Source organism: Silene latifolia, chromosome 3 (assembly GCF_048544455.1).
Source record: "Silene latifolia isolate original U9 population chromosome 3, ASM4854445v1, whole genome shotgun sequence".
In the NCBI taxonomy this organism is placed as follows: Eukaryota; Viridiplantae; Streptophyta; class Magnoliopsida; order Caryophyllales; family Caryophyllaceae; genus Silene; species Silene latifolia.
The window spans coordinates 12,766,551-12,791,397 of record NC_133528.1 but is presented as its reverse complement, the minus strand read 5'-3'; the positions used below and the strand labels follow the sequence as shown (position 1 = coordinate 12,791,397).

Below are 24,847 nucleotides of genomic sequence, written 5' to 3'. Positions count from 1 at the left end.
TGGACTCTTTACATCATCAACCAAGCGAGACTTTTAAGCACTTGATTAAAATGTAAGTTTATAATACTGATTTATTTATAATAACATTTTCAATTTTTATTTATAGAAAAAAGCTCGTTCATATTTTTGCCCCTAAAAAAATTAGTTTCTCGCCCCTTTTTATTTTTTAAAAAAGGGCCTTTAAGAAGAAAAGAGCAAACGAGGAGGATCAACCCACGAACGATTCGATGTTGGCCCCGATTTTTTTACGATAACGAGGTACGTGCTCAAATACAATAACATTAAGTGCAAAATCTGTGTTTAATACTAATACAATACCTAAAGTTCAAGATTCCGATGTGAGCCTTCTCTCGTCTGTTTTTTTTATGTAATAATAGGCCCCTCGCCACCCGGATAGCATACAATGTGGATACTACGCTTGTCGGTTCATGTTGGAGATTATTAGGCGAAGATATCTCGTTATTCCAGAAAGGGTTAGTAATAATTTAAACATGTGTTTATTACTTTTTTTTAAATTAGAGCTAATGTTGTCTTGCAATTGCTGCTATATATACCATGATGTTGCTAATGTTGTCTTGCTTGCTGCTATATATACCATAATGTATTCTCTTTGTTTTTTCCGCAGATGTAATCAACCAACTAACAGATTGAGCAATACTCAAGTATAGATATAGACGAGGTAAGAGACATGTGGGGCAACTACGTCTTAGAATATATATAGATAGAAATGCATGATACTATACTCACAGTTTAGATCACTTATTAGTAATTTTTTGTTGAAGTTAGGGAATGATTAATTAGTTCATGTAAATTCAACTCCTTGTAATTATATATATATGATGTTTGCTTTGTTGTATGTGGTTGAATTGAATCTATTGAGTTCGATGAACCCACTATGATTTATCTTTGGTCTTTGGTATATGGTCTTTGATATATGCGAGGTTTTTGAATGGCATGAAACAAATTTAATTTTTCAGAACATTAGGTGTACGTAATAAAAACGGTTACTAAAAAAAAACCGTTGTGAATACCTTTCACAACGGTTAATAAAAATAACACCGTTGTGAATGACATTTACAAATACCCGCGCATAATATTCAACAACAGGTTTTAATCAAAGAACCGTTGTTAAAAGTATTCACAATTTTGGATGTAAAATTACAACAACGGGTATTAAACAAAGAACCGTTGTTACTAACAATTTCAACAACGGGTATTTAACATAAACCCGTTGTCAAAAGACTTCATAATTTTGGAGGGAAAGTTACAACAACGGTTATACATACGACAACCGTTGTTATATTATTCCCTCCAAAATTTTGAAACACTTTCCACAACGGAGAACACCCAACAACAACGGCTTTTAACCGTGGTGAATACTTTAGACAACGGTTTCACTAAATAAGCAAACCGTTGTAAATACCTTCTACAACGGCCGCTTTAACAACGTCCGCTTTTTTATTTTACAACGGTTTTTACCCGTTGTTATAGGCTGTATCTGTAGTAGTGGTACTTAACAAGGCCAACATCAAGCTGGAACGCCTTGGAAAGAACATCAACGGAAATAAGTGGGTCGGAACCAAAGACCGCGTTAGGAATAGTGACTACACCCGGGTTTTGGCTACTCAATCCTGAGAAGGCAACTGCAGGGGTTTTGCCAATGTTCAGCTGGAAATGAATAAGGCCTTGTGGAAAAACAAACACGTCACCTTTGTTAAGCACCTTAGTGAATAACTTGTTGCCGCCATTGGCCTGATTTGAGGTGATGAAACCCACGTAGATAGTACCCTCCATAACGGTGAAAACCTCAGTGGCGCAAGGGTGAGTGTGGGGTGATATGAGCCCGTATGGTGCAAAGTCGAGCCTAGCAACGGATATGCCAAGGGTGTTGAGTCCTGCTAGGTTTGTTGGGTTTACTAGAGTCACGCCGGATCCAAGCCTGTTGTTAGTGTTGGCCGGAACGTCTAACCCTTTGAAGTAAAAATCATCTGGAGTTGCTTCGTTTTGGTTCTTGCATAAGAGCCCATTTACAAACACTGTAAAGAGATAACCGGATTATTATTAGTTTTTGCAAATCATGTCGTATCATGTACGTTCAAAATAACACGAAGTAAATCAAATTTAAATTATGTACTCGTAGCAACATGCGATTCGCGACTTTTTTTTTCAGTGTTGACACTAATACAAAGTTTCAGGTTTACTCTTATTTATTCAACGTTTAACCATAGGAAAAGTGGATTATACCACTCAAGACCTGTGAATCTGTAATAACAAGTGAAGTAAACTAGTAAATTTAAAGTGACAATATTGGAATATTGTGGATTACACTGTTCCCTCTGTCTTTATTATCGAGGAAGTTGTTTTACAAATTGCTAAAAAGAAGCGGGTATCATCGGACTTGGCTTAAGTCAGCAAGGTTTCTGCGGTTCAGTTCCAATTTGTTGCGCTCAGGGATAACATGCACAATAAGAATAGGAGTTGTCGACGTAAGGTGGCTTATTCCTACCATCGAAGACATGTGACCCAAGCTAGTATTCATACGAAGAAAAGATCTTCGGTCTCGCTCGACTTTTCTCTATGTATTTACAGGTACACCAAGGAAATTACAGCAGCTACAAAGGCTAAAAGGAAGGGGACGGATCTTTTCCACTTCGACGAATTTTATCATCCTCCCCGCAAGAAGCGTCGTCTTCCCTTTTCTGTTTTATACTCGCGTAACGTTAGTTCGGTTTGTTGGTTTTCCAGTAGTCTACAGAACTCCGGTATCCCGGGGTTTGTACTTTAACAAACTTTGTTTTATTTTAATATCAGTTTACTATTGTAGAAAAAAAAATTTGCTTCTTTTGTTTCTTTATTTAGGATTGTTTAACCTATGCTAATTATCACAAGAAATACCTACAAGGAAGCCTTGAGGGTTGGTACAAAATCATGGCCCAGAAAAAACCACCTATCAAGTGGTATCATTTCATCCATGTTGATCACTTGGTATCTGCATTCATCAGATATCCCTCTGCTTTTTAAATCATATTTCAAACAAGCTGTCATTGATGCCAATATCGTGGTTCAAGATTCAACCCACTCCTATCCATCTTCTTCACTCAGGGGATCCCCTACCCTCCTCCGTCATCCAATCCCTCCGTCAAAGGAATTTCATACCATCTACACTGATGGAAGCCCGGCTGGGAAAGGTGAACTGTACGGAGGTGGTAGTCTAATCTTGGTAGACTCTGACTGGAACTTTGAAACCTTTAAAGTGGCTGTTGAGAGTGCATCCGCCAAAGAAATTTCATACCATCCACACATCCACTCACCTGGATACATCAGTGTCCAAGCATGATAAAATCCTCATTTTGACCTCTCTACTATAGTATTTGACAGTAGCTTGAGTCTGAGAATACTGGCCTCAACTCGTGTTAAATCCAAATGTGATAGTACACAGCCATAAACACACACTAGCTGTGATATCCTTCCCTAAATCTCACAAAAAAACAAATATTAGAACATTTATTAAATGATATGATTGATAATGTAGGCTTAAACATCAAGATTCATACCTATAATTAAGAAGTTAGGCTTAGCTGACACCATTATTTTAGGTTTTAGGTTTTTAAGCTTAGAAGGGGAAATGAAGTAATTTTTATATTTTGAAGCTTAAAAGAGGAAATGAAGTAGTTTTTAGGTTTTTTTTAGGAGAGGCCTAAACATAAAGTGTGAATGTTATTTGAAATGAAAATAAATGATAAGAAATGGGCGCCAGAGGAATTGTGCGCGGAATTGACCAAAAATGCTGAAGGCGGCACTAATAGCAAATGTCCGATTAAATGCCACGTACGACTAAGCTGACCTTTTCTACTTATGCCACTAGATAAATGCGGTCCAACAATTAATTTGTTGTAGTGCGTGATTCGCTTATCTCCCATTGCACACATGTGGAACCTGCATAAAATAAAAATTGTCTCTAGAGAAGTTGAGATCGAATTTAAGTCACAGACACTGAGCTACATGAGAAAAAAAAAAGGGAAAAAACTTTCAATTTTACCCAAACCATCCTAGCCCTTGTTAATGCTCCACGTGAATTTTCCGTAACATTAAACAATAATTAAAGCACAATAAATATTAATATTTGTCTTTTATTTGTTAAGAAAATTAAACAAAAAATTAAACTTAAAATTAACGTCAATATATCTAATATTAAACACAAATTATAATCTCCGCCATAATTTTTCAAAATAATGCTAATCATTGACTACCTTGAATTATTGTTCACAAATAAAAATATAAAAATTTCTATAAGAAAATGAAGACAATAATAATAATAACGGATATTTCCCATGGTACCCTCGAACTTTGGCAGATTACACATGGTACCCCTCTTTTTAAGTTTCTACATGTGGTACCCCTATATTTACGTTTTTCTTTCCCAAAATACCCTTGGCAGATTTCCGTCATAACACCGTTACTATTATTGACTAATGACTCCCTTTTTTGTTATCTAAATCCTTATTTAATCTAACAAAACACACTTCAAGACTAAATGCCTAAATCTCACTCATCTCCTCTACCACTACCACCACACCACCACCTGCCAAACTCTGACAAACACCACTCTCCCACCCTTATTCCCGCTCTAGTTCAAACCCATTCCAGCCATATACCTCACCCTAATCAGCCCCATACACAACCACCAATCAAACAACCTAAATCTACCATAAACCCGCCAATTCAACTTCAAAGCCCGAAAAAGGGTGAAAAATATGGGGTTGTTTTGGGCGTGTTGTGAGGGGTGTTTAAAGCTGGTTGTGGGAAGATGGTGAGGCAGATCTGGTGGCTGTATGAGAGCAGAAAGGGAGGCGGTTGTACCGGTGGCTTGAAGGGTTGTATGAGGCGCGTTGAAGGGGGCCAATGTGGGTTTGAAACACGGTGGTTTTGCCGCTGGAATGTGTTTGTGTGAAGGCCCTTTTTTGGGCTTTGAAGTTAATGGGTTATTCAGGGCAGATTTATGGTGTTTGGTGGCTATGTATAGGGTTGATTTAGGCGAGGTATAGGGCGAGAATGGGGTTGAACTAGGGTGGAAATAAGGGTGGGGGAGTAGTCGTTGTCGGAGTTTGGTGGTTATGGTGTGGTAGTAGTGGTGGTGGTAGTAGAGAGGATGAGTAAGATTAGGCTTGAGGTGTGTTTGTTAGATAAAATAAGGATTTAAATAACAAAAAAAAGAGTCACAAGTCAATAATAGTAAGCGTGATAACAGAAGTCTGGCAAGGGTATATTGGGAAAGAAAAATGTAAATACAGGGGTACCACATGTAGAAACTTAAAATGAGGGGTACCATGTGTAATCTGCCAAAGTTCGAGGGTACCATGGGAAATACTAATAAATGTAACAATATTCGTGGCAAAATATTAATAATCCATGGCAAATCAATACTATATATTAATTCCAGAAACCAAGGGACTTCAATGTAATTAAAGAAATTTATACAAATTAATTATACTATATAGTTTTAAATCAATAGCACCGTGTGATGGACCCGATTAAGGGATCTCCACGCCGCTATGACGACCGCCACGTCCGCCACGTCCGCTCTGACCGCCATGTCCGCCACGTCCGCTCTGACCGCCACGTCCGCCGGGACCACTACGACCGCCCCGACCACCCCGACCAACAAGACTACCACCCCCACCATGCCCAGGAGCACTAAGACCGCCACGTCTACCTCTACCTCGACCACCACCGCCGCCGCCCCAATAACCAACATCTTGAACGTTTAATTTCATTTTTTTTGGAGGGGCCATGGTTAAGAAGAGGAAGTGAGATAAAAAAAAGAAGAAGAAGAAGAGAAGGAAGTGTGTAAACAGGGTAATAATGTGTGTATATTTATAGGAAGTAGTTATGGGCCGCGGCCCATTAAAGTATGCTGCGTGTAGGACGAAAATGGACTCATTAGATTATATTAATGCAAATATTAATCGGGCATTCTTAGCTATTGATGCGGTCCGAATAGATTAATATTTGCATTTTAGGCTACTAATAAATTTTCGGCCCATATTAAACCGAAGATACCCAATAAGCTATTTAGAACCGATAACTCATCGGATGAGTTAATAATTAGTGTAGCTCCCGTGCAAATGCACGACATTTTAGATACAGATTTTACAGAATTTGACAATTAATTAAACTAATTCAGTTTACCTCCATTTTGAAAAGGGTAGAAAATTTGCATATGTAATTCCAAGACGATATTTTATTAGCCTTATTTATGTAAAAGATAAAAATGATTAATGTTATGAAAATAAATTAAGAGATAAATATTGTTTAGTAAATATTGATAGTGAACACTAATTAATTAGGAAATCAATAGAATATTACGTAGGCGGGAAATTTAAATATGAGGATTTCGAGATCTATTAATTTTTTAGTATATAGGAGATTTTGATCCACAATTCCTTATTTCATAAAAAATCAATGAACTTTTTATCATAAAAATTGTGGAGGAAAATCTTTTGCATATCAAATTTGTGCAGATTCTATTGATTTCAATTTTATGAATACTAGGTTTGGTGCCCGGCTTCGCCCGGGCTACCTCTATTTACCGTTAAATTTTATTTTCAATGAACTAAACTATGTTGGAGTTGTCTAACTCACATGTTTAAATATATTTTTCTACGGCATATCTTGTAATTATGATGAAATGTAAAATTTATTTACAAATTATGAGACACGTTCACTACCCCGCTATTAATATTATTACTTTCACGACATTCTTTCTTAATATCATTACGTTCACCACTTCCGTGGTTACTATTGTTTCTTTTACTAATTCCTCTATTTTTTTTCTTTTAAATTCATTATTCCCGTTAATTTTATTCGGCCTATATTTAAATAAATAAAATATTTCTTTAAGTCGATTGGTTATTTAATTGTTCATACTTTTTCTCATTGTTACCATTGTTACTTTCACTACATTCGTTTTTACTTTCACTACTCCCACCATCATTATTATAAATGTCACTACTCCCACATTAATACCGTTAATTTTATTAATCTTGTTGCTGCTACTATTACTTTTACTACATTTAATTTAATGTATAATTTTATGATGATACTAATTAATTCCATAAGTGAGGCATGTTAATTTTAAGGAAAATCACTATATTCTTGTGTTTTCTAAATTTAATTACTTTAATTTAATGTAATTTCCAAAAATATTCTTCATCAAGGCATCTTTATATTATACTTTTAATACGGCAATAGTGAAAATAACAATAATTACGGTGGGAGTAGTGAAATTACCAATATTAATGTGGCAGTAGTGACAATAACAATAATTACAGCGAGAGTAGTGAAAGTAACAATGATTACGGGCAAGTGAAATGTTATTACTATTGTTTCATTAATAAGAGTAAAATATTAATAACGGGAGTAGTGAATTTGTCTCAAAATTTATTTCACCGTAATTTTAGGATATGTCATAGAAAAATATATTAATGATAAATTTATGGGTTGTACAACTTTAACTAATTTTATTTAATGAAAAAAAAAAATTAGTGGTAAGTAGAGGTAGTGATAACACCATTTCAACCCCTATATTTTGATGTCCCGGACCCATTTTGTCATGATAAATCAAGCATTATGAACTCATTTAGTTAGTATTAGCCTAGTCCGAGTTCTTTTCCCTCATGCTTAGTGTAAGACCTCTTTTGAGCATTTTTCCCGTACTTATGAACCCTTTTGTAGGTACCATGCTCGAAAATGTAAGAGGGACGGAACTTGGAGCGGAATTTACTCGAAGAATGGAAGCAACTAGGAGGAATTACAACCGAGGGAGTTAACTTCACCCGACCGGGCACAACTTTACCCGACCGGGCACAACTTTACCCGGCCGGGTACCTCTCAAGTTTTTGGCGTTTTCAGCTTTTTTCAGCCCATTTTGACTTTTTACCCGAGAGGGTACAATTGTACCCGCCCGGGTATAATTGTACCCGCCCGGGCATAATTGTACCCTCCCGGGTACAATTTACTCCCTCGGCTGCAGTTTTCGTCTTCTTCTTCTTGTACTCTCACCTAACTTTTTGGAGGCATATATATACTTGATTTCCCAGAAAATTAGGGATCCAATCCTAGTTTGAGAGAGAATTTGTAAGGCTAAGAAAGAGAGACTCAAATCTTTTGTAACTTGGCAAACATTCTTCATAAATTAAAAGATTATTATTATTGTTCTTATCTTGTTCTTCCTTATTGTTCATCCTTTCAATAGTTGGTATTACTTCTTTCCTTTTTCTCTTTTCTCCCTTGTTCTTCAATTGTTTTCCATTGTTGTTTGTTGTTGTTAGATTTCTTTTTGTTGGAATTTGTTGAGACTTGTTGTTTGTTGATAGCTTAGTTAAATTTGCATGTTTGTTGTTTAATTGTTGTTGTTTTCACCATTGTTCATCTTTTCCTTGTTCATCTTTTCATTATTTCTCTCTCCTTTGTTCTTCTTGGGATAGTTGTCCTCAAAGACTTAATCTTTGAGTTGATTGTGTTAAAGATTGTGTCTTTTTGTTTGTTCATCCTTGCTATTAGATTAAAACCATCTTTCTTCCTAATTATTGTTGGGTTGTTGCATATTTAAAGGTAGAATTCATCTTATCACCATGTTTATGCTTAAAGACTCTATCTTTGTTGTTTTCTTTGCCTTTAGAAACATGATTAGTGAGTAGTCTCCTTCTAGGACTCGGTTTGACCCAATATGGGTAATTTCACTAATTAATCATTATTAGGCTAATTTGTGGGGGAAATTGGTTAGGGTAGTCTTGGGGAATTTTCATGCTTAAGGTTTAGTTTCCGGGTAGTGTCGGCTTTTAACCCTTGTCCACCAACGGAAGTTGGTTAGGTTGTTAGTCGAGTATTTGGGGACCGACCCTTGTCACCAACTAAGGTTGAGACCGGAAGGGAGAACCGAGGGAGGGTGCCTCTAGGCTAGTGTTTGAAATCGACCTCCGGAAGGGGGAGTGGGATGACCCGGAATATGATGAGGGCTTAATGACCTTGACCTTTTACTTGACCTCCTTGGGAAAATGCATGTTCTTGGGGTTGTCGGGTTTTGAGTTAGGGAGACCGGCTTTCGAACCCGGGAGGGGGGTTAGTCGGAGTAGCTAGTGTCCTAGTGCGAGACCGGAAGGGAGGTTCTAGGCGAATTAGAGCCATCTCCCCCTTACCTCTCTACCCCTTTTGATTAGCCGAGACGATTAGTGTGTGGAATTACTCATATTCATGGTCGGACCGAGTTCTAGTCTTTCTCTATATTTGATCTATCTCCTATCCTTAGCTTGTTTTTACCTTATCTTGTTGTTTGTCTTTAAATTTGTTAGTTTAGCGTTAGTTTGCTACTACCCTCTTTGTTATTTATCGACTTAGCTAAACCGGTGAATTAGAACGATTAGTACTCCACCTACTCCTTGTGGGATCGACCCTTTTAAGTGTACAACGATAAAATCGTGCACTTGCGAGGTTTAACTTGAGACCATCAAGTTTTTGGCGCCGTTGCCGGGGAGTACGGCTTGATATTAATCGTTTTTGTTCTAGTTTAGACTAAGCCCTTTGTTACTAATCCTTTCTTTCAAGTGCTTAGGTCTTTTGCATGAGTAGGCGACAAAGAAGAGGTCAACCAACATATCCTATTGATCTTGAAATTGAAGCTACGGCAAGAAGACTTAATTCTCTAAGAAGAAGGGGTTTTCTAGATACACCACCGGTTGAAGAAGCTAATCACCAAGAAGCTACCGAAGTGTTTGAAAATCCTTTTGGGGTATTAGAAGAAGAACCTAACACCATGGGTGATCCGGTTCCGATAAGAGAGACTATGGCTCCTAAGCACATAGTCAATCCAAGCATCCAAAGGCCAAGAATTCAAGCTAATAACTTTGAGATCAAAAATGTCTTGCTCAACCTTGTTCAAGACAACCAATTTGGAGGAAGTCCCTTGGAGAACCCAAACGATCATCTAAATGAGTTCCTTGAAAATTGTGATATGTACAAGTCAAATGGGGTCTCCGATGATGCGGTTCGCCTTAGGTTGTTCCCCCGTTCTCTTAGGGGTTCGGCCAAGGATTGGTTGAAGAATTGTGACCCGGATTCCTTCAAGACATGGGATGAGTTGGCATCGGCATTTTTGAACAAGTATTTCCCACCCTCAAGAACGGCCAAAGTCAAGAGTGAACTACAAAGCTTTACTCAAGAAGAGGATGAGACCTTATATGAGGCATGGGAACGATATAAGAAGCTCCAACGGTTATGCCCTCACCATGGCATTTCCGAGGCCGAGCTAGTGAACAACTTTTACAAAGGGTTGACTCAAGAGCTAAGGCTTTCATTGGATGCGGGATCGGGGAAAGGTGCCTTAGACATTTTGGGGCATAAAGCGGCAAAAGAGCTAATTGAGGAGATGGCTTCAAGGACTATGGAATGGGGAAGTGATAGACAATCAAGAAAAGGCAAGAACAAGGATTCTAATTCGGTTTTGAATGTGGAGGTCAAGGGAATGCTAGATGAGCTCACCCAACAAGTTGCTTTGCTAAATTCAAAACCTAAGGGCTCCGATATAAGGCAAGTCTTGTCTTGTGAGTTGTGTGGGGAACAAGGGCATACTCCCATTGGGTGTCCCTTGATTGCACCCTTCCAAGAGGTGTGCTATGAGCAAGCTAATGGAGTTTGGGAATCCACAAGTGCAAGGCAAGGGTTCAATAATAACAACAACCAATTTGGTAATGGAAAAATAACTCATCCTTTCTTGTCTTATGCTTCACAAAACATTCAAAACCCAACCACTTCCTCACCACAACAACAAAGGTTCAATCAAAACTCTCAATTCCAAAGACAAATACCACCCGGTTTCCAAGAAAAACAATTTGTCACTCAAAACCAACAACCATTTGGGGGTTTCAAGGGACAAAATTTCAACCAACCTCAAAACCAAAACTTTCAAACCCCTCAAAAACCTTCTTGGGAGCAAGCCTTTGAGCAATTGGTGATTGCCAACCAAAAAGTCGACTCAAAGCTTGACAACCACATTGCCTCACAAAGCCGGGTTAATAATGAAATAAGAGCATCCCAAAAAGCAACGGAAACTCATGTAGCCCAAATTTCACAACAATTGAGTCAATTGGCTCAAAATCCGGGGAAGTTTCCGGGTAATACGGTTAACCCAAGGGAGATGAATGCGGTATTTTTGAGAAGTGGAAGACAATTGGAGGAGGTTGAGAAATCTCCTAAGTGGAAGAGGAAAAGGGTGTCTAGTGAAGTAATGAAAGAGCACCCGGTTGAAGTTGTGGAAGAAGGTGAAATTGAGGTGGAGAAGTCAACGGAGGTGAAGATGGTTGACCCTCCAAAGCAAGATGAACCGATTCCAACTAAAGCCAAAGATTCTACTCCACCTCTAAGGGAGTATGTTGAACCAATTCCCTTCCCACAAAGGCTTGCAAGGCCAAGACTTGAGAAGAAATACGAAAAATTCATTGAAATTTTGAAAAGCATGAATGTTACCATACCATTTCTTGACATGATCACCGAAATCCCTAACTATGGAAAGTTTCTAAAGGAGCTTGTCACTATGAAGAGAAAGAGTGAAGGGGTACGATCCGTTAACCTCTCTAGGGAATGTAGTGCAATCCTCACTAGCAAACTTCCTAGCAAACTTGAAGACCCGGGAAGCTTTTCTATTCCTTGTTCTATCTAAGGGGTGAAGATAAAGAGAGCTTTGTGTGATTTGGGAGCTAGTGTTAGCTTAATGCCTCTTTCCTTGTTTAAGAAGCTACACTTGGAAGATTTGAAGCCTTCAAAGATCTCCCTACAACTAGCCGATCGTTCGGTTAAGTATCCCTTGGGAGTAATTGAAGATGTTCCTTTGAAGGTTGGAAAACTTGTGATCCCATGCGACTTCTTTGTCATGGACATGCCCGAAGATAGCCATGTGCCAATCATTTTAGGGAGGCCTTGCTTGGCCACGGGAGGTGCTATGATAGATGTTAAGAGTGGAAAACTCTCACTCCAAGTGGGTAATGAGAAGATTGAGTTTGAACTCAATAATTCCATGAAGTCTCCTCCTATGGGCAACTCTTGTTGTAGGGTGGATATGGTGGAAGATAACTTGAATGAACCTAATTTAGGGCCTTCATTTTTGGATCCATTAGAAGCTTGCCCAACAAATGAAAAAGGAAAAGAAGAGTTAAAGCTTGAGGGAGGAGGGGATCACCCCAATGTGATCCCTCCCAAATTTGATTCTAGCACTAATACCCCTTCAAAAATGAAGCCAATGATTGAGAAGAAGAAACCAAAAAAATGGAGAAAGAAAGTGAAAAGAAAAGGGAAATGTGAACCAAGCCTCGAAAATGAAGAAGTTCTTGTCCATGACAAGAAGAAGCGTGAAGAAGAAATTGCCCGGAAATGGTCGGAAGTGCACCACGCCATAAGCGGTGTACATGAAATGTTGTCAAAACTTGGAAGCTCTTACTCCATGGGAAAATTTGAAGTTGTTAAAGGGATAGTGGGATTCCAAGAGGGGGATCCCGGTTGATTGAAGACTCTTTGATGAAGAGGTTTGGTGGAGTTACTTAACAACCACCACAATGTATATATTCTCCTTCTCTTTAATTAAGTTTTTATCGCATTTTGCATTTAGTGACATGACCCAAATAGGAGATAATCTAAATTAGCTCTCTATGCATTCATGTAGTATAGTTTGCATTGTCCTTTCAATTATTGCATATAGTATAGAGCATGCATTGCATTCTTATTTTTAAAATCACAAAAAAATTGAAAAATGACAAAAACCAACAAAAACATGTTCTTTTATTTCTCTAAATGCCCTCCCATGTCTATAAATAAGTGTGGGGAGGGCCTAAAAAAAAACCAAAAACATGCATTTTTATTTTTATTTTCCTCCACACATTTATTTCCATTTGGAAGTAATGTAAATAAATAAGTGTGGGGAGGGAGTTCTCATCTCAAAAACCCAAAAATACGTCTTTTAAATTTTTCAAAACCAAAAATCACAAAAATATGTTATTTTGCCTTTGAAAAATCAAAAATCCATCAAAATATGTTCATTTCTTTTTGTTATTCACTCCCTATGCTTTTGTCCATTGAGGATAATGTACATCTCAAGTGTGGGGAGGGAAATATCCACTCTTGTGAATATTTGTTTATATTTGTAAATGCTTATAAATTAGATAAAATGCCTAAAAATTTGAAAAATTTCTGAAAAATCCAAAAATATTTGCATTGTATATATATGTTTTATCTAACCTTTGGCATGGCGCATTGACCACTTGAGGCAAAAAGGAGCTAGAAGACCGCTTGGTATAATCCTTCCTATCTCTTACTCCTTTTACTATTCTTTCTTTTTGGTATCTTGCATACTTTGAAGGAGAATGGGAATTTTGTTGCTTTGGGTGTCTCCTTGGGAGACCGTTTGGAATTTTGGTGTTGATGTGCTGCTAGGTTTAGCCAATTTGTTGCACGTTTCATTTCATGTTTGTTTAAATTTCCGCATGCATTTGTTCACATGTAAATATATGTTGCATTTCTTTCCTTTTGCGTTGAGTTTGTATATAAACTTTTAAGGAAGAACATGGTCGAGGAAGGGAACCAAGTACCCCCATGATGAACTAATGTGCCCAATTGTGCCTTTCCCCTCCTCGTGACTCGCGCCCGTGGCCTCTTAGTTAGCCGAGGAAGGAGGGCTTGACCAATGAGTTTGGACCGATCTTGTGAGACCTAGGGCCGTAGACTAGACCTTTGGCTCGACTTAGCTACTCAAAGGTAAGGGTAGAGCCTCCTAGGGCGGGTACATTCATACCCCGCCCTCATCTAGGTTCGAGAGTAGGTCTCCTCGCGAGGCGTGTCACATCATTACGCATAAGTGTGTCGCATCGTCCTTAGATCATGAAATTGCATTACATTTTTGTGCACACGATATGAAGCAAAAATCGCTTTATATGAACCTCACATAGCCATATTGCCTTGTTTTGTCCCTTCTATTATCTCCATTTTTTATTCACCCCCTTTGAGCTTAGCCTTTTCATTTGGCAAACCCACCTAAATAGCTACATTCCCATAACCACTCTTCCCTAATCAAGAATTGGTCGGTTTTTGTAGTTGTGTTGGAGGAGGTGATTTGGGGCATAGTGATGGATAGCATACATATCCATTTGGGTCGGGATTTGGTATGATTTGGCTTTATATATATAAATAAGAGGTTTTGAAAAAAAAAAAAAAAAAAAAAAAAGAAACGAAAAACAAAATAGAAAAGTGAAAAAGTCCTGAAAAAATCGAAAAAAATGAGTTGTGTTGTATATATTTCTTTGTTGTCAAGAAAAAGAAAAAGGCAAGCAACACCCCTACTCATCATTTAAAGGGGTAGAAAAAGCCGTTGCTAAATAAAAAGGGGCAAATTGATGTTTTTCCAAAGATGAGTCGGGTTTACACATTTTTTGCATGGCTTGGGAAACCGAATCGTTGTTACGGTGTAGACGTAACCATTTGTTGAAATAAAAGGAGTTTTATCAAATTTTTCCTACTTGAGTTGGGTTTATGCAATTTTTGCATAGTTTTGGTCATCATTGCTATGTTAGGGCATAGACGTGTCTCATGTGTTGCAATAAGAGATGGGATGTGATGTGTCGACGATTCTTGATTTGAGCCCCACATGTCCAAACGGTGCTTGCACCAATCCCGTTTCGACCTTCTCCTTAGCCCCGTTGTAACCCTTGCTTCATGTTTTGTGCATTTTCCCATTGTTTGCATTTCATTGGACATAGGACGATTTTACACACTAGATTGCGGGCACGTTTTCGCTAGTCGAGTTAGTTGAGTGATTTTGGTTACTTTTTATCACAAAAATCACCCTGTTCTTTCATTGAGTGACGAGTGAAAACCGTGAGGATGTCGTTGCCTTGGTCCCCTTAGTCATGGGTCCTTTGGTTGAATCTTGTGTCGGTTTTGTAATTCTCGGCGGACTTGCCCTTTCTTCCCTTTCCCCGCTCTTGAATTTGTTTCTTGAGCATTGGTCACACAAGGGTTGCTTTTGTCACATTTAGGGGGTTGGCACCTCAATTGGCACTTCTGAGACGGTACTCCCGACCGGGACCACGTTTTGTTGTTTGAAAAATCCGACCACTTAGATGAGGAAAGTGGATCATTTTGTTAGATGCATCCTATTTATTGATCACGTGCTTTCATGATGAATGTGTCGAAAATTTTGTAGCAAGACCCAACTTGCCTTGCAATAGGGCACTTTTCCCTCATGAGTGTCAAATTGTGAGTTGAAGGGGCGTTGAGTGCGCTAATACTCGATCGGCTATTAATTTAGAGTAATTGAGTGATGCTTATATTGTGCACACGCCCTTGATAGATATTATTGTAGTCTCTTGTGCTTTGGTTTTGGACTTACTCGGGGACGAGTAAGGGTCAAGTGTGGGGAGATTTGATAACACCATTTCAACCCCTATATTTTGATGTCCCGGACCCATTTTGTCATGATAAATCAAGCATTATGAACTCATTTAGTTAGTATTAGCCTAGTCCGAGTTCTTTTCCCTCATGCTTAGTGTAAGACCTCTTTTGAGCATTTTTCCCGTACTTATGAACCCTTTTGTAGGTACCATGCTCGAAAATGTAAGAGGGACGGAACTTGGAGCGGAATTTACTCGAAGAATGGAAGCAACTAGGAGGAATTACAACCGAGGGAGTTAACTTCACCCGACCGGCACAACTTTACCCGACCGGCACAACTTTACCCTACGGGTACCTCTCAAGTTTTTGGCGTTTTCAGCTTTTTTCAGCCCATTTTGACTTTTTACCCGAGAGGGTACAATTGTACCCGCCCCCGGTATAATTGTACCCGCCGGCATAATTGTACCCTCCCGGTACAATTTACTCCCCTAATTGTGCAGCTTTTCTTCTTTCTTCTTCTTGTACTCTCACCTAACTTTTTGGAGGCATATATATACTTGATTTCCCAGAAAATTAGGGATCCAATCCTAGTTTGAGAGAGAATTTGTAAGGCTAAGAAAGAGAGACTCAAATCTTTTGTAACTTGGCAAACATTCTTCATAAATTAAAAGATTATTATTATTGTTCTTATCTTGTTCTTCCTTATTGTTCATCCTTTCAATAGTTGGTATTACTTCTTTCCTTTTTCTCTTTTCTCCCTTGTTCTTCAATTGTTTTCCATTGTTGTTTGTTGTTGTTAGATTTCTTTTTGTTGGAATTTGTTGAGACTTGTTGTTTGTTGATAGCTTAGTTAAATTTGCATGTTTGTTGTTTAATTGTTGTTGTTTTCACCATTGTTCATCTTTTCCTTGTTCATCTTTTCATTATTTCTCTCTCCTTTGTTCTTCTTGGGATAGTTGTCCTCAAAGACTTAATCTTTGAGTTGATTGTGTTAAAGATTGTGTCTTTTTGTTTGTTCATCCTTGCTATTAGATTAAAACCATCTTTCTTCCTAATTATTGTTGGGTTGTTGCATATTTAAAGGTAGAATTCATCTTATCACCATGTTTATGCTTAAAGACTCTATCTTTGTTGTTTTCTTTGCCTTTAGAAACATGATTAGTGAGTAGTCTCCTTCTAGGACTCGGTTTGACCCAATATGGGTAATTTCACTAATTAATCATTATTAGGCTAATTTGTGGGGGAAATTGGTTAGGGTAGTCTTGGGGAATTTTCATGCTTAAGGTTTAGTTTCCGGGTAGTGTCGGCTTTTAACCCTTGTCCACCAACGGAAGTTGGTTAGGTTGTTAGTCGAGTATTTGGGGACCGACCCTTGTCACCAACTAAGGTTGAGACCGGAAGGGAGAACCGAGGGAGGGTGCCTCTAGGCTAGTGTTTGAAATCGACCTCCCAAAGGGGGAGTGGGATGACCCGGAATATGATGAGGGCTTAATGACCTTGACCTTTTACTTGACCTCCTTGGGAAAATGCATGTTCTTGGGGTTGTCGGGTTTTGAGTTAGGGAGACCGGCTTTCGAACCCGGGAGGGGGGTTAGTCGGAGTAGCTAGTGTCCTAGTGCGAGACCGGAAGGGAGGTTCTAGGCGAATTAGAGCCATCTCCCCCTTACCTCTCTACCCCTTTTGATTAGCCGAGACGATTAGTGTGTGGAATTACTCATATTCATGGTCGGACCGAGTTCTAGTCTTTCTCTATATTTGATCTATCTCCTATCCTTAGCTTGTTTTTACCTTATCTTGTTGTTTGTCTTTAAATTTGTTAGTTTAGCGTTAGTTTGCTACTACCCTCTTTGTTATTTATCGACTTAGCTAAACCGGTGAATTAGAACGATTAGTACTCCACCTACTCCTTGTGGGATCGACCCTTTTAAGTGTACAACGATAAAATCGTGCACTTGCGAGGTTTAACTTGAGACCATCAGGTAGCCCGGGCGAAGCCGGGCACCAATACTAGTTTATAAATGATTAAAGAATCCCTCACAATAAACAAAAAAAAAAAGTAACAAATGATTAAGACAAAAGGAGTATAAGATATTCACCTGCTTTTGTAGGATCACTTGTTGCGACACAAAAGTCTTGTAGCTGGGACGGATCGGTGGCGTATGCCAAAGACAAGTATAGCCATGCAAGCAATTGTTGAAAGTAAAAGCTTTAGAAATGCCATTATTGACGTATTGGACTATACATATTTCTTAGTTTTTCTTGTAGAAAGTGAAGATTTTAGACGTTAATTTGATGGAGTAATATTGAAAAACATCTCTTTTTATAGCATTAGATGGAAACTGTAGGGGAGTTGAACTGGTCGTTAAAGTTCTACGATAACGCTATTGTAAATCAAAAGTAATGTAAAATAATGAGAAAAGATTACCGTGTTAGAATAACTAGTCTTGTTACAATGTTGGATTATGGTGGACAAAGTCCATTAATCTTACATTATCGTTGACTATTTCATTTTAATTGTTTGATTATCTTTTATGGTCTTGGATCATTGATTTTCATCGTTTATGTATTTTTACGACTCGATTTGATAAGATATTTTAAGTGATTTATTGTAGACCTAGCAAATAAATCAGGTCTTGTCACATTCGTATTCGTCTCAGCTTTAAACGGGTTATCATTCTTACCAATATTTCAACCCTAACCCGGCCCAATGACATAAACGGGTCATTTGTCTCAACCGTAACTCAATCCATTTAATTTTTCTATAACTCAACCCGATCTGTTTATCTCATTTATCTTTTAACAAGTAATTTTTAACCCACTTAACCCGTCGTTTAAACCAATAAACTAATAAAATAAATTAAGCTTTATAGCCCTATTATACCAAAAATGATGAACGAAAATGCTTATTTTTATGTTGTTTGATTGGATCATGATTCAAACCAAATATATTATGACACTTTTAAATAATTGTGTTATTCGTGTCGGGTTCGTGTCAAAAGAGCTCAACCCTAACCCGAACCATTTAAGTATCGTGTCGTATCGGTGTCAACCCAGTTACTTATATGGGTCACAATGTCTTAACCTAACTCGTTAACTTCGTCTCTTAATGTCGTGTCAATGATTATCACCTCTAATTTATTTGACCAGAGTAGCTTATTTGACCAAAGTTTCAGCTAACTTATTTTTTGTAGCTATTTGACAAGTAGCTTATTTAACCAAATAAGCTATCTGAAAAGAAATGATACGTACGGTAATATTTGAGAAATGACTAATGAGGTATCTGATCTAAATTATCTTCCCTTTGTACCCATGTAACCTATAATATTGTATTAAATAATTACTATATCCTTTTATCTAATTTCACCAATAATCAGCTATCTTTTCAGCTAGTTTGACAAACATTTTTTTTATAAAATCAGTTAGCTTATTAGCTACTCCCTCCGTCCCGGTCATTTGTTGTCCTTTGATTTTGGCACAAAAATCAAGAAAAGAGGAGGGGACCAATTAGTAAATGACAAGTGAACCAAATTGAGTGTGAATGATCAAATTGTTCATCAAGTTCATTCTTAAAATATAAAGGACAACAATTGACCAGGACAGAGGAGTAGTTTCTAATTTTTAGCTAAATTTTCAGGTTTCAGTTAGCTTTTCGGTTTTCAGTTATTTTTTCAGATTTCAGCCACTTTTTCACCTAGTTTTACCAAACATAGCCTATTTGTACAATCGTTGGTGGTCGGATATGTGTATGGTTATTGACCAACTACGTTGTTCTTGCTCGTGATCTATTGAATTATTCTTTTTATTTAATCATTTGTTTATCTTTAGTTAGAATATCCTCATAAGTGAATGAGACGAAGAAAGTAATAGTTTATTTACTTCAAATAATCGATTTAATGAGACATACTAACTTATACTCTGTAATAGTTCAAATCAAATTTGGTCAAAAATAAATAACAATAGAATTATGGAATACACATATAGCATACTTATTATGTAAGTTGAGTGGTGAAGAAGTATTAATCTCCCTTTAGTATGCACAAATTCGTAAACTTAAAATTGTTCAAGTACTGTAGATGAGATCGACAAAGGCTAATTCTTTAGGAATAACAAAAAAACTTGTCCCATTCTATTCAAGTGAGTGATGTTTATAATTGTAATATGGAAATTGTCGTCTTAAGAGACCATCTGTTACTGAAGATGGTTGAAAAACTTATCTAATTAAAGTTGTAATAACTTTTCAAAAATCAGCTACAGTATATTGCATGCATTGGATATAAGTTCATCATGATTGTACAATGGATAGGTCTCAAAGTTGTACCCTTAGTTTCATTCAAAGTTTGTACATCTCTAATAAATAAATTTAGAAGTTTGAGAATAATTAGCTAGATGTGGCTAATTGATTATGACATTTAATTTTGAAGACTTTTCACATGGGTGTTAATTACTTATACTTAATCCATCCCTGTCATTTATTGTCCTTTAATTTTAGCGCAAAGACAAAGAAAATAGAAAATGGTCAATTACTAAATAACAAGTGGAACAAATTATGTGTGAATGATCAAATTGCTCATCAAGTTTATTCTTAAAATAGAAAGGACAACAATTCACTGAGACACCCAAATATGGAAAATGACAACAAATGACCGGGACAGGGGAGTAACTTATAAGTATGCTTTTGAAGTACTCTGTGTATCTATGGTATAGTTATTTCCGAGTTTGAGTTACACTAAAGGATGTATATACAAGTATAATTTATTTTAAAATCTGGGTCGTTTAATTCGTTTCATACAATAAAGAAAACGTAATATAGAACTGAATTGTTTTTCAACAATAGGAAGCAAGATTATTACATACAACGTTTAATAATCTCCGCAATTTATAAATACATTTCACTTCCAACATTTATTTATCCTTGAATTACGAAGTAATATCTAAGTGCTAAAAAAAGCTTTCATATATAATTTGATGATTAATTCCTAATTTCTTTTCATATTAACTCGTTTCTCACTTTTTCATGCTATCTTTTCATATATAGAACCCAATCAATTCATTCTTTTGAAAAACAATTCTTGTTTTTTGCAATAATGTTCTTATAGTTCTTCTCAAACGCACCGTTGTCTACACTAGAGTTGCGGCGGTTGTGCGATAATGACAATCCAGAACGATTTTTAAGATAGTTAAGATCAAATCAGTGAAATCTTGACCAAAAAGTTAAATGGGAAGAAAAGTAAAAAACGAAGTAAGTATTTTACTAGACATAACAAAAAAACAAGTATTGTATTATCACAAGATACTCTTCCAACGATAATATGAAGAATACAATTATTACAACGAGTAAAACACAAAAAAAATAGTTATGCATCTAATAATAGGGAATTATATAGTTAATTCCAAAGATTAATTTCCTGTGGAGAACTTGGATTGCAACATTTTGATGACATTAGCATCAAGCTGAAAAGCCTTGGATAAAACATCAACGTTGATGGGAGGCTCAGCACCAAAGACCGCGTTGGAAACAGTAATCACACCGGGATTCTGGCTGCTCAACCCCGAAAATGCAACTGCTGCTGTCTTACCAATGTTGAGTTGAAAGTGAATTAAACCTTGTGGGAACACAAACACGTCTCCCTTGTTAAGCACCTTTGTGAACAACTTATTACCGCCACTGGCCTGGTTTGAGGTGACGAAACCAACATATATGGTTCCATCCAAGACGGTGAACACCTCAGTGGCGCGAGGGTGGGTGTGGGGTGAGATTAGTCCATATGGCGCGAAGTCTAGCCTAGCAACTGATATGCCGAGAGTGTTGAGTCCGAGTAAGTTCATTGCGCTCACTAGTTTCACACCCGATCCAAGACTGCTTAATGGGGCCGGAACGTCTAGCCCTTTGAACAGAAAATCTTCGGGTGTCGCCTCCATTGGGTTCTTGCAAAAGAGTCCATTCACAAATACTGCAATAATAATACAGAGTACATACGTTAGTAATTATTACATCTCAACCAAAAAACTTAACCCGATGGTTGAAGTCTAATGATCAGTTTAATATTCTAACATTATCGACTTATTGATAAACATGGACCTATATATATAACTCGAAATTAAGTACTTACTTCCGCTATTGGTATCGTTTGTGGCGACACAAAAATCTTGAAGCTGGGTCGGATCAGTGGCATAAACCAAGGATAAGCTTATGAGCAAAAGGGTTAAGTGTGCAAAGATCTTGGAAAGTGCCATGGTAATATCTTTGATTAGTGAGGTGATTATGGGTTTAATTGTGGTTTTTGATGATTGTTTAACACAACAAAATGGGCCTTTTATAGGCTAAGGATTAGATACGTTAATGTTTAAGGGTTGAATTGGTCGTAGAATTTGAAGAAGTATTATGTGATTAAAGTCGCTAATTCTGATGGTTGTATGACTAAATACGTCTTTAATTAGTAGGTAATGACTAAGAACTACTAATACAATTTTTTCATAATGGTGGACCATGTATTAGATATTTAGATATTACCATGAATGTCTAGAACAACTTGCGAACTATAACCAACAATCAAATGAATAACCAGTTTTATAAATCCTCCATTTCAATCAATTCTACACATTTGTTTAAAATATAACTCGCATATATTTTAAACAAATGATTCGAATAGGGAGTAGTTTGTAAGACCTTGTTCTATAAAAACACTGTGTCATACAGATTTACCACCTAAATACTCATAATCATATACTCCGTACTTAGTATATTATTTAAAATGGATAATAAAAGATTTAAAAAACAGTTTAAAAACCTCTTTTACTCAAATTCTTATGTAAAACAGTCTTACACAAAATTTCGTGATTGATGAATTTTTTTGGTAAATGTTAGGTGACTAATACTTTAGTTTAATAATGGAGTACCATTTTAATTATAAGTATTAATGGAATGCAACTTATAATTAAATATATTCTTCATTTTTAATATGCATTATTATTGGTAAAAATTACTCTCTACGTTTAACGTTTAACAAAAGTTGACACATACGTGTTTCGTAATATATATTTACCTCCTAGTGTGGTCGATCGTGACTACCGACTGCTAGTGAGGTCGATCTTGACTCTTGAGACCCCATAACATTATATTACAGAGTATATATTGACATTTTTTATTGTTAAATTTGTCAATCATAAAAAAATTGTTTTTAGACTCTGCCTTATAAATAAAAAAAAGCATAATAATAATTACATTAAAATTGATCTCACGCTGTAACTACTTTAGCTACATCACTAGCCTAAGTTACAATAAACGGATAAAATTAAGAAAAAGAGGTACTAAACCTATATTCGGATGATGGCATATGCTCTAACTCTACGTTAATCCCTTTCTAAGATACCTCTAGTGATTGCCGAGGTCTCATACCGTCTCCCACTAATTTAGTGGGAGACATAATAAAAAAAAAAAAAATTGAGTGGATCCCTCACCTTATCATGTGAGAGGTCTCTCATAACGCTATTGAGAGACCGTCTTTCCTAATTTTTATAATTGCCTAGTCATAATAGTATGACATCGTAGCATATATTTTTCCTCACTTTTCTAGAATTGTAGATGAAATAGTCAAGTCATGTGTTTGGACAAATTAACGTAATTAATTAATGGTAATTAACATTTTGTTCATCCAGGAATCACTAGTCACTACCTATTATAAGTAAATCAATTGACCTCGTCATCAAACACCCAACAATAATGAAAACTAGTTTGACACCCGTGCATTGCAACAAGGTAATTAACTTAGTTATAATGTTACATGCTATGTCTAATATAGAAAATTATATCATATTTGGAGAGAATGATACCAACTCTTGAGGGTTAAGACAATAATATAAACTAGTATTGGTGCCCGGCTTCGCCCGGGCTACCTCTACTTACCATTATTATTATTTTTTCATTAAATAAAATTACTTAAATTTGTATAACCCATAAATTAATCATTAACATATTTTCTATATGACATATCCATTACGGAAATAAATTTTGAGACAATTCACTACTCCCTCTATTAATATTTTACTCTTATTAAAGAAACAATAGTAATAACATTTCACTACTTGCCCGTAATTATTTTTACTTTCACTACTCCCGCCGTAATTATTGTTACTTTCACTCATCTTGCATTAATATTGATAATTTCACCACTTCCGCCGTAATTATTGTTACTTTCACTATTGCCGCATTAATATGGATTATTTCACTACTCCCGTTGTTGTTTCTACCACTCTCACTAATTTCGCTGATAATATTGTTACTTTTACTATTCAAATGAGTGATTACTATCATATAACTATATCCAATGTTACTACAATTCTTTTTTTTCTTGTGAAATTACTTTTACTACTTAGTCATGCAATTTTAAGAGGATTATGCATTAAATCAAATCGAAAAAATTATGAATCAATACTATATATTAAATCCAGAAACCAAGGAACTTCCATGTAATTAAAGAAAGTTATACAAGTTAATTATACTATATAGTTTTAAATCACTAGCACCGTGTGATGGACCCGATTAAGGGATCTCAATGCAAATATTATATAGTTTGGGTTAAAATTAAATTATATAGAAGTTTGGTAATTTTCCTAAACATTTGTAAGAGACTAAAATATGGTCAATTTCCTTAAAATAAAATAATTAACTAAGATGGTCAATTTCAAGGAAACTGAAAGAAAGAAGATGCTTGGTAATTTTCCTAAATATTTATAGAAGACTAGAAGATGGTCAATTTCCTTAAAATAAAATAATTAATTAGTATAAACATGTTCACTTATGTTATTAATTATTATCATCATAAAATTATATATTAAATTTAAAATCTATGCAATTTTATTAAACTTTATAGTTTATTAGATGTATATAGATGTTAATTATTTAACATACAAAAATATAATATAAGTAGGTTATAAATAATTCAAGTTAGATTCCATAATATATAACATTGCATAATTGTTTCGATTTGATTTAATGCATGTGACACCCCCATACTCCAAGTGCCTTACCAGACCACTTAAGGTATGGAAATGTCACCATCTCGGTTACCCGAGGCAATGATAATCATAAGATAATAAAGAAACATACTTTAAAAGTAAATACGGTTTAAGTGATTACATATCCAAACCAAAACTGTTAAAACTAAAATACAAAATATTCAAAAATGTCTACTAGCCAAAACTATCACAACTATAAGACATCGTCTCGACACACATGAAGACTCTTCTAACACCACGTGATGAATCATCCCACTATCCCATATGCGTCACATCATACCGCTCAATAACCGCTCACCACCCCGAATGGATCACCACAATTTTTAAAACATTTAAACGGGGTCGAGACTAATTACACAACACAAAACCACAAGGAAACAAGTACACAAACAAATTCAACAAC

General features: G+C 36.3%; 2 protein-coding genes and 1 non-coding gene across 3 annotated transcripts; all 3 read right to left on the bottom strand.

Annotated features, from left to right (window-relative positions):
* Positions 1 to 973: 973 nt before the first annotated feature.
* LOC141648689 (putative germin-like protein 2-1) lies at positions 974 to 17,909 on the bottom strand. Its single transcript, XM_074457412.1, has 4 exons — positions 17,881 to 17,909; positions 17,526 to 17,635; positions 1,514 to 2,036; positions 974 to 1,031 (listed from the first exon to the last, which is right to left on the bottom strand). Exons 1-4 carry the CDS (start codon positions 17,907 to 17,909, stop codon positions 974 to 976), a joined length of 720 nt encoding a protein of 239 aa, XP_074313513.1.
* Positions 10,184 to 10,290, bottom strand: LOC141650007 (small nucleolar RNA R71). The gene has a single exon (XR_012546072.1). It is a non-coding gene; the product is annotated as a small nucleolar RNA R71 (small nucleolar RNA).
* Positions 17,910 to 20,687: 2,778 nt separating the features above from the next.
* On the bottom strand, positions 20,688 to 21,758 carry LOC141647239 (germin-like protein). Its single transcript, XM_074455352.1, has 2 exons — positions 21,540 to 21,758; positions 20,688 to 21,380 (listed from the first exon to the last, which is right to left on the bottom strand). The coding sequence occupies exons 1-2, from the start codon at positions 21,661 to 21,663 to the stop codon at positions 20,827 to 20,829; spliced, it is 678 nt and encodes a 225-aa protein (XP_074311453.1). The 5' UTR covers positions 21,664 to 21,758; the 3' UTR covers positions 20,688 to 20,826.
* Positions 21,759 to 24,847: the final 3,089 nt, after the last annotated feature.